Source organism: Arabidopsis lyrata (genome assembly GCF_000004255.2).
Source record: "Arabidopsis lyrata subsp. lyrata unplaced genomic scaffold ARALYscaffold_7, whole genome shotgun sequence".
NCBI classification, from domain to species: domain Eukaryota; kingdom Viridiplantae; phylum Streptophyta; class Magnoliopsida; order Brassicales; family Brassicaceae; genus Arabidopsis; species Arabidopsis lyrata.
The window spans coordinates 15216062-15230749 of record NW_003302549.1 but is presented as its reverse complement, the minus strand read 5'-3'; the positions used below and the strand labels follow the sequence as shown (position 1 = coordinate 15230749).

At 31.6% G+C, this 14688-nt stretch overlaps 1 protein-coding gene and 1 long non-coding RNA gene across 2 annotated transcripts; one reads left to right on the top strand and one right to left on the bottom strand.

The window, feature by feature from the left end:
• Nucleotides 1–6480: 6480 nt before the first annotated feature.
• On the bottom strand, nucleotides 6481–11533 carry LOC9304448. Its single transcript, XM_021018447.1, has 10 exons — nucleotides 11423–11533; nucleotides 9937–9975; nucleotides 9372–9629; nucleotides 8638–8814; nucleotides 8434–8490; nucleotides 7915–8222; nucleotides 7644–7725; nucleotides 7079–7516; nucleotides 6843–6998; nucleotides 6481–6761 (listed from the first exon to the last, which is right to left on the bottom strand). Exons 1-9 carry the CDS (start codon nucleotides 11531–11533, stop codon nucleotides 6843–6845), a joined length of 1626 nt encoding a protein of 541 aa, XP_020874106.1. The 3' UTR covers nucleotides 6481–6761.
• A 1668-nt stretch (nucleotides 11534–13201) lies between these two features.
• Nucleotides 13202–14333, top strand: LOC110226913. Its single transcript, XR_002330795.1, has 3 exons — nucleotides 13202–13508; nucleotides 14009–14053; nucleotides 14135–14333. It is a non-coding gene; the product is annotated as an uncharacterized LOC110226913 (long non-coding RNA).
• Nucleotides 14334–14688: the final 355 nt, after the last annotated feature.

Genomic DNA, 14688 nt, shown 5'->3' with positions numbered 1-14688 from the left:
TAATAGGCATTCAGTTACTGTGAATGTGATGAAGCAAGTAAAGACACTGTATGATTCTACTGCACGCTGGCTTGAAGTGTCACAAGTGAATCAACACGTGTTTGAAGTGAAAGGAGGTACGTTGGTTCATGTTGTGAATTTGGAAACAAGAGACTGCACGTGTTGTGTGTTCAATATCACGAAAATCCCGTGTGCTCATGCAATAGCGGCTGCAAAACATATTAATCTTAACGAATATGATTATGTTGATACCTTATACTCCAACAAAAGGTATGTCATATTCTAACTTTACAGGTATGTTACTATATAAAACAAGTTATAAAACTGTATTTTAAAATTTTTTATAACCATTAAAACCTTGTAAATCAATTTCTTATCAAAATCATCAAAAAACCTTGTAAAATATTATAAAAACATTGTGAAACCTTTATCATGTCTTGTAAAAACTTGTTCAACCTCTAAAAACCTTGTAAGACCTAAAAAAACCTTCTGATTGTCTTGCAAACCTTTGAAAACTCTTACAATTTTTAAAAATTACATCTTTGTTTGACAGTTGGACGCTAGCATATTCAGAGAGTATATATCCCGTTGGTGATAGGACACAATGGGAGGTTCCAGCCGATGTTGCTGCTTTTGTTTGTCGACCACCATCTTCTCGTGTTCCTAGTGGCAGGCCTAAGAAAAAGAGAATACCTAGTGGATGGGAGTATGGAAAATCTGCAACAAATTACAAATGTCGTCGGTGTGGTCAAAATGGACACAACAAAAGTAGTTGTGTGGCTCCAATATAGTTTTTACTTTATTTTATTACATAACATATTAAGTATTTTGTGACTTTTTTAAAAAATATTATTGAAAAACTTTCATAACTTGTTATAAAACCTTTTTTACGTTTATTCTTGGAGAAAGGTGTTACTACGTTTTCAAAAAGTTGTTACACTTGTAAGATCTATATAAAATCTTTTTAAAACCCTTGTAAAACCCTTTAAAACACTTTAAAAAACCTTGTAAAACCTTATAAAACTCTTGTAAAAACCTTTTAACCTACAAAAAGCCTTGTAAAACACTTTAAAAACACTTTTTAACCTCTTTTAAAACCATCATAAAACCCTTGTAAAAACGTATTAACCTATAAAAACCCTTGTAAAACCCTTATAAAACCCTTTAAAAAACTTTAAAAACCATTGTAAAATCCTTAAAACCTCCTTATAGAAATAACATCTTAAATCTTTTAAAGCCTTGTAAAACCCTTATAAAACACTTGTATTAACCTATAAAAACTCTTGTAAAAACCTTTTAACCTACATAAACCCTTGTAAAACCCTTTAAAAATCTTTAAAAAACCTTGTAAAACCTTATAAAACTCTTGTAAAAACCTTTTAACCTACAAAAAGCCTTGTAAAACACTTTAAAAACCATTGTAAAAACCTTAAAACCTCCTTATAGAAATAACATCATAAATCTTTTAAAGCCTTTGTAAAAACCTTTTAACCTACAAAAAGCCTTGTAAAACACTTTAAAAACCATTGTAAAAACCTTAAAACCTCCTTATAGAAATAACATCATAAATCTTTTAAAGCCTTTGAAAACCCTTATAAAACACTTGTATTAACCTATAAAAACTCTTGTAAAAACCTTTTAACCTACAAAAACCCTTGTAAAACCCTTTAAAAAACTTTAAAAAACCTTGTAAAACCTTATAAAACTCTTGTAAAAACCTTTTAACCTACAAAAAGCCTTGTAAAACACTTTAAAAACACTTGTTAATCTCTATTAAAACCATCATAAAACCCTTGTAAAAACGTATTAAATCTATAAAAACCCTTGTAAAACCCTTTAAAAAACTTTAAAAACCATTGTAAAAACCTTAAAACCTTCTTATAGAAATAACATCATAAATCTTTTAAAGCCTTGTAAAACCCTTATAAAACACTTGTATTAACCTATAAAAACTCTTGTAAAAACCTTTTAACCTACAAAAACCCTTGTAAAACCCTATAAAACACTTTAAAACCTCTTGTAAAACCCTTATAAAAATCTTGTAAAAACGTATTAACCTATAAAAACCCTTGTAAAACCCTTTATAACACTTTGAAACAAGCTGGATATAAATTGCAATAGTTAACAATATTCTTCATCTAATAAACTGTTCCATAAACACATTCGTTATCACTGTTTTACAAAATAACATACTGGTTTAAAAAGATAACTACAATAAGAAAGGAACTTATGTTAACTACATTCTTTCACACTTGCTTTTTCCTGATGTAGATATCCCATTGTTGCTGCAAAATAAATTAATAAAAAAGCAATAAGTAACGATTCAACATAAAAAAATTGTTTTCGCATTTATTTTGAAAAACTGTTTTAAACTAACCTTTATTACGCTGAAAAGTCTTGTTGCCAGATACTTCTGTTCGGCGCTAGCTCCATGTTGTTTGTCTGGATGTAAAGCAAGCAGTGCTTTACGTTTTGCTAAACCTATCTCATTGTCATTGTTTACCAAATTGAAGTGATGAACAGTCTCCCATGAACTATTGGACCAAATAATCTGTAATGTATAATAAATTTCGTTAGTTTTTGTAGTTATGAGAAAAATAACAAATTATTATAAGATTACCTGGTGAAGTGATGACATCATAAAAATGAAGTTCTTGTTTTTAGCCCAGAGTATGACCCTATCATCAATTTCCTTCTGTTGTATCTCACTTAGTTTTCGATCTTGGACAGTAAATGACACCATGAAAATATTAGATGTTCCATTTTATTATTAAAAAAAACATCATTTTTAACAAAAAAAAATAATGGTGTACCTGAATGTTCCTTCTTTAGCCGAGCTTCTTCTTCCTAGAGAAATAAATTAGCAAAACACAGAAGACCATGAAAACGTCTTATTATAATCATTTAAATACGTACTAAAACCTTGTAAAAAACGTTGTAAAATAATTTTGTAAATTATTATGATTTAACTAATGCATACCTTATCATTCACTTTCGATTGTTGTGAATCACTCTCTTGTGACGGCTCCTCTGAGTGTCCCATCTTGTTATGTTGTGCCTCCTTTGTTTGAGCAACCTATAAATAAGTTGTAGAAACATTTGTCAACCTATAAATAAGTTGTAAAATCCTTTAAAAAATGTTGTAAACATTACAAAAAACTTTTTTCATTAATGCATACCTTATCATTCACATTTGATCGTTGTGAATCACTTTCTTGAGTTCCCTGTGGAGCCCCATCCATGTTTCTCATCTCTTCATGTTGTTTCTCCTTTTTTTGAGAAACCTATAAATAGTTTAAAATAGGTTGTAAATTTTTTATAGAAACTTTTAAATAAGTTGTAAAATCCTTTAAAAACGTTGTAAATCTCTTCTAAAGCATACCTTATCATTGACATTCGAGCATTGTGGATCGTTTTCTTCATTAGCATGTGGAACCTCATCCGTGGCTCCCTCTTCTTGAGCAACCTATAAATTTAAAAGACATTTTAAATCACTAAAGATATTCTTTATAAAAACCAATCAGATTCATTTAGTTACATACCTTTTCATCATTCACATTTTCGTGTGAATCTTCATCAGGTGGACTGCATGATTCTTCTCTGGTCTCTGTTTGTTTGTTTTCTTGATTGTTGATTGGTATTTCAACCTCTTCTTCATCATCAGAGACAATTATAAACTCTTCTTCAGTCTTTTTGTTCTGTTGTAACACCAAAAATATATTTAAACATAATCAAATTTGACCATCCTATAGATCAAAGATATATTTAAAAAGATATCGTTTTGTTTCCACTTACAACTCCACTTGACGAAGCTGGGAATTCCTTTTCTTCATCATCCCTGGCATCAGGTTCTTTGATCCCTAAATGTTTCTCCACCACCAACATTCTCTTGTTCAATTCTAAACATGCCTTGTAGATCAATTCTAGTGTTTCACTATCAGACATTGATTTCCTTGGTTTTGTCTGATTTACAGTCTCAGACTTTGGTTGCCTTTGTCTAGGCTGATTCACAGGCTTTTGCGTTTTCCATTCTGCAACCTCAATCCAACCATGAATCCATTGTTGCCTGGTCATCCTATAACCTTGGACTACAAGGTCAAAGACTTCAAACCAGTCCTTGTCTTCTGGATTTGGGGGGAGAACAAAATGAGAATATTGTTCAGGATCGCCAATGATATGTTTAATATCAAACTGCATAAAAAAGAATATGAATTTAAGTTAGAAATGTGAACCACAATTATTTCATAAAGCATTTACTATCTATTTTAAAGGTTTTACAATCTGTATTAAAGCTTGTAAAAACTTTTAAAATGTCTTGTAAAACCTTTAAAAATGTCTTGTAAAAATCTTGCCATTTTTTTAAAACCCTTGTAAACTTCTTAAAATTCTTGTATAACAAAGTAAAACAATTGTAAACCTTATTAGTTGGAAAAAAGTAGTAGAGAAAAACTGTCATACCGTTGCAACCTTTGTAACTTTTGCTATATCTTTCTTAGTTGGGCATTTTGTTGTCATCCATTGCGAAATCAGTGGACGATTGTCGTTGGGTTCTAGGACCCGACTGCCAAAATTCTGTCCCAACTCTGCAACTGCGGTTAAAGCCCAAATCTGGATTGCAAAAACAAACCCAGGAAGCCCACATTGGTTTCTAAACAATTGAGTCGGAGTTATCTTCTTCAAGCAATCCACCAAAGACCCGTAAACAATGCGAGCCCACGGATACTTGCAGAACTCTGTGAAACTACTAGCTCTTACCAGATGTTCTTTCTCTATATTGTTTACAGGGTTTGAAGCAATTAAGATGCCCTCCACTAGAATCAGAGCACCTAACCTAACCCTCTCATCAGCATCCATCTCATTGCGTTTTGTAGACAAGGTATTAAGGAGATCTTTCAAACTTAAACCATCCTTCATCCATGTATCTTCTTTCTTTCTCTTTTTTCGTATTGACTGGCTTTGTGATGCATCATCACCCAAAGGCAGCCCTGTAGTAATAACAAACTCCCTCAGAGAAAATCTGAGGGGTTGTTCTGAGAAGACAAACCACAACTCCTCATTGTTAACCATTATTCTTCTCTGAAGAAAGTGATGGACCAGCTGTGATGAGAAACAGATCCCTTCACGTTCCGCAAAATCTATGATTGGTCCCAAGAAAGAATTCTGAATCCGATTGAACTCAGTGGGACTAAGTGAATCCTTGACAACATTCAATACAAGTTTCTCTGAAGAATACTTTGATATTCTTTTCAAATTATCCACCTCATTCCCTGGGTCAATCAGTCTTTTTGGGAGAAACAGCCTCTTTGTAGGTTGACTCATTTTTCACTCTGTTGCAGGAAAGATAGAAAAACAATTAAAACATCTCCATCAAAAAGCATTCTCAAAAAAATCAAACCATTTACAACCCCTTTGTAAGCTTTTAAACTGCTTGTAAAACAGCTTTAAGAAGCTTTAAAACGCATGTAAAATTAAATCATGTAAACGAACAACTCTAGAAATGCAAATAGAGTAGTACATTGCAAACATCATTACCTACTTGGAAGCTTTGTGAAAAGTGAAAAGTCTCATCAATACTCAAACACATTCTCAAAGAATCAAACCATTTAGATCCCTTTTGAAAACCATTTAAATTGCTTGTAAAATCGATTGTAAAAGATTTTAAAACAAAGGTAAAATTAATTGAATTTCTATAGTCCTTTTAAGTCCTTGTAAGAATAAAAACGGATCTACAAAAAAAAAATCACAAAATCTCAAAAATCATCCAATATCACAAAAACTCGATTTTGAAGGGGAAATAACCTAATTTGGCATATGAATCAAAAAAGTAACGAAGTTTTAAAGTAATTTAACCGTAAAATCGACTGATGTGACGGAACCCAAAACCCTAGGCAGATGAAATCGAAGAAGCCGAAAAGTCGAGATTGAACCTTATGAAAACGGAGAAGACGAGATTGAACCTTATGAAAACGGAGAAGCCGAGATGGAACCAAAACTGTAGAATCTAAAGCCGTGAAGCTAAGCGAAAACCCTTAATTTATTCTTCTTGTACTCAACGGAGAAGGAGACTGAGAGAATCGGTTTTTTTTCCCCCTTCTATTTTTTTTTCTCTATCAAATGGGTTTTAAAGTGTTTTAAAGGTTTTTTCTTTTTTATTTCGGCCCAACTATTTACAACTATCTTATTCTTAGTTCGATTAAAAACAGGTTGTAAAACTATTTTAAAACACGTTATAAACTTTTAAAACACATTGTAAATCTTTGAAAAATATATTATAAAACTAAAATTACCTTGCAAAATTTTGAAAAATCTTTTAAAAACTTGAAAATACTTTGTAAAACAATTGTAAATTTAAAGAATCATGAAAAATTTGATAAAAATATAAATAAGATGGTTTTATTTTCATAAGCTTATAAATATTGTAAAAATTTTAAAAGTTCTTTCTATATATAATCATATACATTGTAAAAACATTAAAATGGTATAGATGAAGACTTAACATTGTAAAATGTTTAGATAGCTTTTAAAAATTAACATCAAAAGATAAAATGGTATAAATGAAGATTGGATGTTATAGATGCAGGTACATAGAAAAAAAAACTTAAATTCACAACTAGAGAGTTATACAAAGTAAAATTCATGCGAAAATCACTACAGATATTCTCAGCAAAAATTAAAAATTTGTAAAACAGCAACGTTTTCTTCAAAAAGAATAGATCATTTTTCCCCAGCAATCTTTTCTTCCCAGCTCTTACAATTAGCCCCTGATCAAAGTAATAAATCAAGAAATATAAGCTTAGTTGTAGGTTTTTAATTTACATGTTAAAACCTGAGAGAAGTCTTACCTAGAAATCTGTTATTTCTGTAAAGATGTCAACCGCAAGTTTCTTTCTCATGTCTCCAATTTTTCCTTCTGAAAGTTTCTCATTTGCATTAATATGCATAGCATAGCATTCCATCATCTTCATCATGTACATCCCAGTATCTTCAATCTTTTCAGCCTAGCATCAAAAACAAAAAAAGACATATAAAAAAGGTTTTAATGAATACAATCTACAATCTCAGTTATCACAAAAATTACCTGTGATATATTGTCCACTACAGATATTTTGAATGCTGAAACATCCATATCTGTTTTGTTGAGGAGCTTGCGCAATATGTACGGCATCGCAACAGAATATGCAACCACATGCATCCTTTTAACATTTTCTGAAACAAATGATGTCGCGTAATCGAGAATGATCAAAGACCTTCTCTCGATATTAATCACTACTGGAACCCAACATTTTCCTTTCAAGCACATAGGAGCATATATGTAATTTGTCTTGCTTCCAATCTCCAGCTTACTTATCTCTTCAGAACTAAACTGAAAATCATCTTTTGCGACTACAAACTCAGCATACTCATCGTCAATCGCATTTAAGAAAGATGATCCAACAAAAACAACAGTTTTGTTAAGGTACATTTCTGGATGATTTTCCCTTCTAGTTTTGATCAAGTGTAAAGCTGCATCAACATGCTAAGAAAAACACACACAAAAAGGAAAACAAATTACTCATGTTTGCTAGTCTATATGAACTTTATAATTTACAATGGTTTTTTAAAGTTTTACAAGATTAGAATACTTGAAAGAAAATCATACATACCGATCCTGATATTGGTTTCCCCTGCGTTTCTAGTGTTGTGAACCATTTGGAATCTACTTTGATTCCCCCAACTGTTAGCACCCTACAACAAATATATATATATAATTATAAGAACATCCAATGAGTCAATGTAACATCCAATGAGGCAATGTAAAATCTTTAAAATACGTTGTAAAATCATTTTAAAATACATTGTAAAAGTCAGAGATGATGTAAAACCTTTAAAATACGTTATGAATATTATTATGAGTTTTACAAACTTAAAACTCACTTGTTTTTTGTCGACTTCTTCCATTCACATAAACTTTCAAACCTTTTTGTGTCAACTTTTGCAAAGGGGTGAAGTGTTGGGTGCTTCTTCTTCTCTGCCGTGTAAGGTGGCTGAGAATAAATGGAAGGCACTTGACTTCGCTGGCTTCTTCTTGATGGACCATCAGCTTTTGATTTATTATCTACATCTTGTTGACTAGTTTTTAGTGGAACATCATTATCAGCTTTATCCCCTAATTCTTGATCACATGTTCTTGTTCCAAGATCAGCAGCAACTTTGTCAGTATTTTTGCATTTTTTTCTCTGAGGCTGCAAACAAAAAAAAACAAAAATAACACTTATAAAAACAACTTGTAAAAATTTCAAACAATGCCACGAATACTCAGTAATAAAAGACATTACAATTTGTAAAACTTGTAATGTCTTTGCTTATATATGTACAAAAGAAATGCAACAATGCATTCCTTGTGAAATTAGTTTATAAAAACGAACAGATTGTTTTACAAAATTGAATTCTTACCTGTTTTCTTGTAGGAATATCATTATAAGAATTATCCCCTTGTTTACGCTTATTTGTCTGCAGGTGAAAAAAGTAAAAAAAAAGTCCCCTGTAAGTACTTTGAATATATTTCATTATAAACATTTCATTATAAACATTTAAAACATATCTCTAAATTGACCTTCATTTTGTAAGAAATCTTCTTTTATAATATTGAATACTAACCTCTTTTCTTTCTCTGACATATCTCTTCTTTCTACAGTACTTCTTACTTTCAGAACTTTTCTTACATGCCTCATTGTTTGTTTCAGAAACTGAAATTCCTTCCTTCTCGTTATCCTGACTATCTTCAGAGATAATATTGAAATTTGGAGTAGAGAAATTTGGGGTAGGGGTTTTATCCTATAAAAGTGTTTAAAACCATAGGATTAGTACCAAAAATGATTCTCAGATAATAATGAAATTTGGAGTAGAGAAATTTAGGGTAGGGGTTTTCAAAAAGTTGTTACACTTATAAGATCTATATAAAATCTTTTTAAAACCCTTGTAAAACCCTTTAAAACCCTTTAAAACCACTTGTAAAATCCTTTAAAACCACTTGTAAAACCCTTTAAAACCCTTTAAAACCCTTTAAAACCACTTGTAAAACCCTTTAAAACCCTTTAAAACCACTTGTAAAATCCTTATAAAACCCTTGTAAAACATATTAACCCTTGTAAAATCTTTTTAAAACCCTTGTAAAACCCTTTAAAACCCTTTAAAACCACTTGTAAAACCCTTTAAAACCCTTTAAAACCCTTTAAAACCACTTGTAAAATCCTTATAAAACCCTTGTAAAACATATTAACCCTTGTAAAACCGTTTAAAACACTTTAAAACCTCTTGTAAAACCATAGGATTAGTACCAAAAATGATACTCAGATATCAAGGACTTTTTAAACAAAAGTAGATCAATATACCTTTGCTGTAGGTTCAGCTGTATCATCTTCAGAACGAATCTTCTGGCTGTTTTCATCATCTCCAGCATAGCTCCCGTCCTCTGTGTTAGGCTCACGAATGGAATCTTCAAATGTACTAGGACCACATTCATCATCTTCTTTGTTATCACCATCGACATCAATTTCACCATCTCTACTTGGACCACATTCATCACCTTCTCTGCTATCACCATCAACACCAATATCACCATCTATATTGGGACAAGCTTTGTCAGACTGCTACAGAATCAAAACAATCATATTCAGTAAACAAAAAACAATATGTAACAAAAAAGTTTGGTTCAAGAGGTGTGTGTGTGAACAGTTAAGAACTTTTTAAAAACTTTGGTTCAAGAGAGTGTTGCCCAGCTATGGATCCTATAATAATAATAATACTTAACGGATCAGAAAAAGTTTGAATACCTTTGTAAGAACTTTTTAAAAAACCTTGTAAATTATTTAAGATGAGTTATAAAAACATTCTGAATACTTGTAAAAAGCTATCCGAATTTTGATTGAAAAGGATTTAATAAAATTATTCACATACCTCTTCTGTTCTGGCACATGTTTCTTCTTGTATATCAGACTGCAGAAAAAAGGATACAGATATCTTAATATATACTATATACACATGTAACTGACAAAAAAAAAAAAAAAAAAAATCCCATTTAGTTACCTCTTTTTTTTTGCATCTCTCAGTCTCATCTTTTTCAAAACGGCTTTTAAGAACATACTCTATTACTGCAATCCTCCTGTTGAAGTCTTGAAGTAAATTTAGGATCTTGTCGAGTTTCTGGCTGTCAGACAAGTTGTTATTCATTGATTGTTCCCCTATTTCTTGTAATACAGTAAAAATATCAACAAATCCAGCACTCCAATCAGTTGCTTTGAGCCTGTATCCATTTTGAACAAGACGAACAATTTCTTCGAAGTCTATGTCGTCTTCATGCGAACTAGCAACTAAATAGCTATATTCGTACGGGTTTCCAATCACTGTATTAACCTTGACCTGGCAAAAGAAAAGAACTTGTAAAACCTTTAAAAACTCTTGTAAAAATATGATATATGTTGAACATCAATCTTAAAACTAAGGCAATTAAAAGAGGGGATTCCACACTTACTGAGTTCATTTTTTTGACGACATCGACAACATGAGAAAATCTTGGTGTTTGAGTTGTTTCCCATTTCAAACACAAAGGATACTCAGATCTCGATGTAACACATTCTGTTGCAAACGCTGAGCCCAAAGATGGAACTGCGCTGAAGGCCCATAGTAGTATCGCCATTGCAAATCCCTTTACTTCATATGTGCCTCTTGCCCAAGTATTCTCATTTATCCGTTGGATGCTTGTAGCAAGAACTCTATATGCATGCTTGCCCCACGGTTGAGATGTGTAGATTGAGAATTCTGAAGCATGTACCAGTCTAGACAAAGGGATTTTCTCCAACGAACCTGGTGTAAAGAGAAAGGCTTCTGTCAAAATTACCATACCTAGACTCAGTTTCTCTTCAGCATCCAGCGGATGCAGCTGATTTGGTTCAAACAAACGTTTTTGGAGTTGTTCCAGCGTAAAATGCTCTTTCTGAGTCCAGAAATATGGAGCTTTTGATGGAGCTTTGCCTTTTCGAAGCATTTCACTATCAATCAGGTCACACTGAACACCTGTAAGTGAATACAAATTTGATATTAGAGTTTTATAAAAACTTGTAAAACACATTGTTAAATGTTTTTAAATACATTGTAAAACTTTTAAAACACATTGTAAATTGATTAAAAACTTACAAAACAAAACTAATTTAGATATACCTGTGGTAAGCAAGAATTCTCTCTCTGAGAATCGCATTGGCTGGGAGTCAAATGTGAACCAGAGATTCTTCTCCTTTAAAAGCAACCTTCGCTGCATCAAGAAGTGGAAAATCTTCCCCGAAAAATTAACTCCACTTCTTTTTGCTAGTTCAATAATAGGACCAAGGAAAGAGGCTTTAATTAGATTAAACTGTTCCTCCCCTAGTGCGAGCTCAACTTTTTTGACCAAATGCGTTTCGAAATGTTGAATAACAACAGCTCCAATGTTTGGTTCAAACCCGGGATTATATATACGGGGCGGTAGGTTAAGCACATCCAATGAGTCATTGTTAGACATCTGCGTAAAAACCAAGCATAAAAACCATATCAAGAATGTAAAACATTTAAAACGGTTGTAAAATACAGAAAAGGAATAATTCAGCATTTAAGACCTTTTTAAACGGTTGTAAATTACAGCAAATGAATAATTCAGCATTAATAACGAACCTTTAAAAAATGTTGTAAAATCCACAGTTAACGATTATAAAATCAAGAAATGGAATAAATCAGAGAGGATATACCCTAAATCAAGCATTAAGAAGCATTTACAAGTTAAGAACGAACCTTTAAAAATGTTGTAAAATCTACAGTTCAAAATCAAGCAGTCAAATCAAGCGTTATCAGTCAATAATGAGATAAAAAAAGCTTCAAGAAGACCAAACTTTCACAGAAACACAGAATCTAAACCACAGAATCAAACCACAGAATCTAACTTCCAAAAGACAAACCTTTCAAAAAAGCTTCTAAAACATAGTGAGGAATCTAACCTGGAATCGATGTAGGACAGATCGAAATAAAACACAGACGGAGACGGAGACGCTGAGAAATCAAAATCGAACAAAAAGATGTTAACGCCGATCGAAATCGAACAGATCAAATCGAAAACGAACAACGAGATTTTACCACCGATAGAAAGCGAAATCGAAAGGAGACGCCGATTTGATATGGAATCGAGATAACGGAATCGAGATCGGAAAATCGTCGCCGATCGAAATGAGAGAAAGAGAGAGAATGGTTGAGAGAACCGTGCAGATCTTAGGTTATGAAAGCAAGGGTACTTTGGTCATATTTGAATTAATTAAGGGGTATTTTTAAAAATGGCAAGCAAAAAGGGGCAATGTTAAAAAAGGGTGTGTGAAACAGGGCATTATTAACAATTTCTCTATAAAATAACATATATACAGTTCAAAAACAAAAATTAAGAGTTTAGGGAATAGTCTTTAGGGTATAGAATTTAGGGTTTAGGGTATAGAATTATGTTAGTAGCTAATAATAAATACTTAATTATAACATAAATAATTAATTATAATATAGTAATTATATAAATAGTAAATAGATACATTTAAAAAACAACAATTTAAGAGTTTAGGGTATAGGGTATAGGGTTTAGGGTATAGAGTTTAGAGTTTAGGTTTATGATAGTTTTCAATAGTAGCTAATACTAATTTTATAAAAAAATAACATATGTAGTTATAATTCAATAAGTTTATTGATTATAACAAATATTATTATGTTTCAACAATTTGATTTACACAATAAGAAGATTAGTGTACATGTTTTCTTAGGTAACAATATGGAATACCATAAAAATTTCTAAAAACGTTTCAAATATTTTTAATCAATTTTTTTAAAATATAAAAAATTTAAATAACTCATAAACACATTAATCTGTCAATATATAATTTTTTAAAAAATTTTAAAATTGCAAAATGGCATGTAAAACATATTTTTATGTCTTCAAATAAAATAACCACTTATAATTATTCACTTGGATCGATGACGTGGCGAAATCTCAGCCGTTCCTCATGACATCTGAATCTCTTGTTGAAGCTTTCATAAACGATCCAATCAATATGCATCACTCGGATACATGACGTGGCGATATCTAAGCCTTTGATCAGCCCGTTTCATCTCATTCTTTCATCTCATTCTTTTAAATCAGAATTATTATTTTTATTTGTCAACAGAAGAAACGAGAGAGTTAGGTCTTATTCGTTTCATCTCTATTCAGCCTCCAAATTTTCTGATTCTTTCCTCTAAATTTCAACTTTATTCAGCCTCCAAAATAAAGATCCAGTTTCCTCCAACCGTTCTCGCATCCGACGAGGATTCTCTTTCTTTCCTCCAACCGTTCATTTGCCTTCGAAACTTCAAGATCTGTAACCAAAGCTTCTCCCTTTTTCCTCATATTTAGATTAATCAATTCTTAAATTGATTAATTTCGTTGTTGTTCCAGGTAATAGAAGATCTGCGTTCAGATAATCAATCTCCAGGTAGTACCCTCTTCATCCTTTCGGATAATTTTTATTGTTTGAGTTACGTTCTTTGATTCTTTGGATTAAGTTTGATTAGAAGCATAGTGATAACATGCGACTGAATGATCCGACTGAATTTGTTAAATTTGTTAAATTTGGTTCTCTGAATGCTTAGGTTGAATGATTGATTAAGATCCGACTGAATGCTTAGGTTGAATGATTGATTAAGGTTTCATTGATTCTCTTTTGTGTATCGGTTGTATGATTCTCTTCTGCATAAGGGTTTTGTTCATTGCATAAGTGTTTGGAGACCTAATTCAGAAGTTATAATTGTAACCTGCATTGTTATTGCATAAGTGTCTTCAAACTTGCATTGTTATTGCATTTTACGGTTTTGTTCCTTGCATAAGTGTTTTGTCTCCATAGCGTGTATTATGCATTCTTATTGTTTGGATTAGCCCGAAAATGGTGAATGTAAAATAATTTAAGATGCTGTCTTTATTTCTCTTGTCGACCAGGTTAGAGTGATGAGCTAGTCATGCATCATGGACACAACTTGAAAGGTTTTGCTTTTCTTAACTCATTCTCATTCAAAACAATTAATCAGAAAGTTATTTGACATTAACATCTTCAGTTTCTAACAGGAATAGGGCTAATGATATGGGCTTAAAGACAAATCATCGAAGTCTTGGAGGTTAGGGCTAATGATATGGGCTTAAAGACAAATTAGTTATAGGGCCTATTTAGACCCAATTAATATCTTGTACTTTTTGATTTTGTTTTTTATTTAGGCCCATCAAAACAAGATTTAATATCAAATTATTGCAAATTCTGATTTTTGTATTCTATATCTTTCTACTTCAAACAAAATAAAACTAGAGTGCAATAATTTGTACAAATACTGTATTTCCAAAAAAATCATACTATATATTACACATCTCATACATATACGTATGATCATTACGTATGTTTAAATGTATAATACATGTATTATTACACGTATGTATACATGTATAATACATGTAATATTTACACGTATGTATACATGTATAATACATGTATTCTTACAAAAACGCTATCTGTATAGAAAATAAAATGCTATCCCTGTTGGCCAACTCCCCTCGAGGTACATCAATTATTACATATCAAGAATGCTATTATAAATAAATAAAACTGCTATAAGAAACATATATAAATA